The sequence below is a fragment of the Montipora capricornis genome, unplaced genomic scaffold (genome assembly GCF_036669925.1).
Source record: "Montipora capricornis isolate CH-2021 unplaced genomic scaffold, ASM3666992v2 scaffold_459, whole genome shotgun sequence".
NCBI lineage: Eukaryota > Metazoa > Cnidaria > Anthozoa > Scleractinia > Acroporidae > Montipora > Montipora capricornis.
Genome location: NW_027180194.1, coordinates 110,001 through 115,000, shown reverse-complemented (window position 1 = coordinate 115,000; position 5,000 = coordinate 110,001). Strand labels below are relative to the sequence as shown.

The 5,000-nt window shown below is 36.3% G+C and overlaps 1 protein-coding gene across 1 annotated transcript in view; it reads right to left on the bottom strand.

The window, feature by feature from the left end:
• The window catches only part of LOC138036106 (ciliary microtubule-associated protein 2-like), a 16,804-nt gene that overhangs the window by 11,342 nt on the left and 462 nt on the right, over positions 1-5,000 (bottom strand). Inside the window, exons 2-4 of the mRNA XM_068882465.1 lie at positions 4,713-4,800; positions 2,297-2,381; positions 806-891 (exon numbers count right to left, since the gene is read on the bottom strand). Of these exons, the coding sequence (XP_068738566.1) occupies positions 806-891; positions 2,297-2,381; positions 4,713-4,800 (259 nt within the window). The remainder of the gene's footprint in view (positions 1-805; positions 892-2,296; positions 2,382-4,712; positions 4,801-5,000) is intronic.

Here is a 5,000-nt window from a genome sequence, read left to right as displayed (position 1 = left end):
TCTTTTACCTTTATTTAAACTACTCACAAAACCAAACAAGGAAAGAAAATGAGCAAAATAGAGGCATTCTTAGCTGATCTTAGCTGACTATCAGCCTGGATACAATGCATGTTCTTAAATTTGTTCTGAGAATTTGGGTGAATCTCAGCTATAACGTTGAACATCTTATAAAAAAGGTTCCTTAAAAAAAAAAAAAAGAATGCAAATAATACATTGGGCAGATCGTAAATTTATATGACTTTAACGAAACACTGGACCAAGGAGTTGTTTCTGGTTTATTCAATTTGTCTTTCTTCAACAGTAACCAGCATATGATTTCTCCTCAGAATGCTACAGTACTTAATCAAACATACAGGAAAGTCACAGGAACAAATAAAACAATCATTGATTTGCAATTCCCTGATTTGAGTCAGATTCTCCTTATTACCATTAAAACAAACTTATAGAGAGCAGTACAGAGAATATGAATTTTAATATTAGGAAGTAAAGATTTTTGTGGTACAAATATTATTCAAACCCAAAATTAGCCCTAAAACCACTAATTATTCATAAGAAAATAGGCCTCAGCTGGCATTTTTACTGTATTAACCTCACCCAATCTATTCTCGGTTTTCACATGACGTCACGACCGCCATGTTGGTGCCCCGACCAAATCCTCTGGGAATTTAACTCTATTATTACGCAAACGCTTCCTTTTGTTTTCATTGAAAAACATGGCTTTTGATCACGTGAGTGAAAACCAGCAATTATTTTCGTTGCAGCTAATAATTAAGGTTAGAGAGTATTTCTTTACCAACGTCAGTACCTGAAGTTGCTTCTTCTCCCACTGTTCCTTGTACAATAAGTGTGGTATCTTTGCCAAGCGAGCAGTTTCAAAAGCTCTTTCCCATCCTGTGAGGAATAAATAGAGGATATTACATGGCCGCGCGGGGATACGAATTTTATCTTCGAGTGCTGCAAGATACTTTCAGCACGAGAAGATAAAATTCGTATCCCCAAGCGGCCATGTAATGTTCTGTTTATTATATAGATATTGATGAAATGTCTAGATTTAAAACAACTTGTTTTATTCATTTTCGAAATGATGAAAAATTGTTTACCAACCACTAAAACACGCATGTTGTGTAACATGAAACAAGATATGAAAGTTATGAAAAACAAATCATTATAATGAAAATTTGCAATAAAAATATTAATGTAGTAGAGAAGAATTATATTAAAGCACAAAAGTATCGTAGAATGAAGAGGAAGCTCGCATTTTATTGGCTAATCGTGTTCGTTACCATGACGACAGCTATATCCTCACATGTGAAAGATAAAAATGATACGTTCACTGCGCGCGGTGAAGATATGATTTTTTAGTAATAGGAGAAATCCTGGTATTTCATCAATATCTATATAATAAAAAATTATATCTAATGGCCAACATTGCTCGACTTATTACAACCTTCAGTTGACATCTTTAACCTATTGACACCTGGGAGTCAGAATTAACAGATTTTACTCTAATACCAAATGATTTTACTTGTCAACTGGGAGTGTCCTAGGGCATTTGAGGTGTCAGTGAGTTAACCAGTCAAAAACTACCGGCATGTCCCCTCCATTAATTTAACCCATTGACACCTGGGAGTGTCTCAGATTTAACACATTTTACTGTCTAATGCAAGACGATTAACCTCGTCAACTGGGCATGTATTGCCCAAGGGGGTTTGAGGTGTCAAAGGTCGAATGCGTTAATGGCCCCCAAAAAAATATTCTTTTGTTATGTGCTAATTTAGCCTCACTAGCCTCGTTTGCATAGACAAAGTACACAAGAAAGGTTGCTTGAGAGCGAGGCTAGTGAGTCTCATTAGCACATAAACAAAAGAGTACATTTTTGGCCGCCATTTATGCATTCAGTCAATAGGTTTTAATATAGGTAGACAATAATTCCTTCAATCCCTAAAGGGGATTCCTTAGCATTTATGCTATGGATCGTACTTCTGAGCGCAAATATGATTTGAAGAATTTTCCATCCACTATAATAAATTATTTTTTGACATACATGTATCAGCACAGTAAAGTCATTTCAATCCAACAATGATAGTGACGCCATCTTTTTAGAATATTTTAAACTCACACCCTACTGTTTGTTGCATTGTAAAAATTAATTTCAACAAAAGCTATGCCAGAAAGAAGAAGTTAAATGTACAATCATTTCACAGCCATTGGTAGTGGACACAATTAATGATTAGGGAATGATTGTACTTTTAGAAGAAACATGCATTAGATCTTTTTACTTAATACTGATTCTTACCAGGGCCAGATGATCTCTCCGACACAGACTTGGGGTTGAACCCTCCCACATCAATGTTATAGGAACCAGGTCCAAGACGACGATTCTAAGAAGATAGTTGGGTTATTAAAAGTTAACATCAGGAATTAATTAAAATGTGGTATTATATAGAAGACAAATCATCATCTTGATGGTCAAGGGTGGTTGCAAGGAGGAGAGCATCAAATTTGCCAGAACTCCTATATAGAAGAAATAATGTGGTTAGCTGCTTTTCTCTTGTGCAGAAAAATCATTCACCAGTACTTATATCTATGTTTGTTTGTTTGTTATTTATTTGTTTGAGCAGGTTGAAGTTTTGGCAGCTATTCAGCTGATGTGGACCTGCTATACCCACCCACCCATATACACACAGAGGACAGCCACAACACCGGGAATTTCATCCCCTACTCTTCGCGAATAGAGTGTGGGTTCTTTAGCGTCCCACAGGGAACTAATGAACATGGAAGTTATTTGTGAGACGGGACCTCCGGCTTATCGTCCTTATCCGAGAAGACTTGAAAGTCTTTAGAACCATTTGCGGATGTAATTACGAAGGCAGCACTTTCTCCTCAGTTATTTACAATGTAAAGACCCCGAGTGTTGGTCCGGCTGGAGTCAAACTCACGACCTCCCGCATGGCAGCCCGGTGCTCAACCAACTGAGCCGCCGTTATCTTTGACTGAGCCACTCTTATCCTCCTGGCCCAGAAGGGTTGTCAAAAAGCCAAAAAACTCTTGGGATTCCTAATATTTAAAGCAACAGAAGATGATGATGATGATGATGATGATGATAATAATAATAATAATATTCAGTTATCATTATTATTATCACTATTATAATAGCTGCACAAGACCAAACCCTCGCTACAAAAGCATACCATCTTCACATCATTAAGGATGGCACAGATCCACAATGCCGCATTTGCAACAAATATCAGGAAACTGTCGACCATGTTGTCTCGGGCTGCCCAGAACTAGCAAAAACAGAATACATACACCGGCACAACAATGTGGCAACCTATGTACATTGGAAGTATACAACGTGCACACAGTAGACAAGTGATACAAACACAAACCAAAAACGGTGGAAGAGAAGAATTGATATCACCATTCTTTAGGACATGCCTATTCATATGGACAGAAAGATTTCTGCAAACCGCCCTGACGTTGTCATCAAGAATATTCGGGATAAGAAATGTACTCTCATTGATGTGGCTATACCTTCTGATAAAAATACCTCCACCAAGGTTTCCGAAAGGCTTTCCAAGTATAAAGATCTGGAAATTGAAATTACCAGAACGTGGCAGATGAAAACAGGGGTGGTCAGGAAAGGCTCAGAAATGCTTATGAGAGAAATTCCAGGAAACATTAACCTCTGGGAAATTCAAAAGACAGCATTGATGGGAACGGCACACATTCTACGGAAGGTCCTATCCATCAAGTGACAAAACTCCCACAAGATTTGGACTTGCCCCCTGGAGAAGAAAAAGTCTCATGAACTGAACACTTATGACGATGATGATGATGATGATGATAATAATAATAATAATAATAATAATAATAATAATAATAATAATGATGATGATGATGATGATGATGATGATGATGATGATGATGATGATAATAATAATAATAATTTCCTTACTGGGCCAGAAGGATAAGGGTGGTGTGAAATAATAGTAATGATTTTTGTACACTGTTCAAGAAAAACAGCAACTGCATGTAGTCGTCACTCCTTTTAAAAATTTATTGCAATACTCTAGCTTGATTCCCTCCACCCATGTAGAGAATATTTTTCTATTGCAGCAATTGCATGCAGACAAGTCAATTTCTACGTAAAATTATACCCACGATATTAGCCCTAATGGAGGGAAAATTGACAAGAAAAACGCAATTTTTTTGTTTATGTTAAAATGTCTAGTATTGCTAAATTAAAGTGTTGTTGACATTCAAATTGCTTAATTCTCTTTAGCCCTTAAAGTCATTCATGATTAATGTTAACTCTTCTGACCATTAGCAGAGGGAAGTCAATTCCCAATGATGAGTAAAATCGTATGATACATGTTAGACAGAGTATTAAAAATCTATAGCTGTTGAGTGGACAGAGAATATGTTTTTTAAAAGTACATTGAAGGAATATAGCCTGGCAAATAGCCCATAAAAAGTCCTCCTTCGTTTCTCTCGTTTTAATTGCGACAATCACATAAACTAATTTTCTGAAAATATTTTTTGACTGATGATTAAAGTGATATCATATCGGAAACCTCTTAATGACTCCATGTGCAGAATACCCAGCCACTTGTTTTTGTATTGCGCGTTCTAAAGTGTAAATACATCATGCCTAACTGACATGAGTTCTCAACTTTACTTTATTTTAAAAGTATAATTATATAACCTACCACTTCAGACATGCATTTTTTGTCGTAAGCAACTTGAGTTATAGTTCCAGGTGTTTTGCTTTTAGGGTGAATTCCTGCCACATCAAACCTTCAGATATAAAATTCCAATATTGTATCAGAAAAAAACTAGCTTGCGTGTTGTCAAGTTCAGCTACAGCACAGTAAATATCAAACCGCATCTCAAGATCTTCTTCATTTGAGACTTTCATAGAGAAAAATATACACACCATGTATTGCTTTCAAAATCGACCAAATGTCTCAAAACTTTCACTTGCAAAATTGCATATA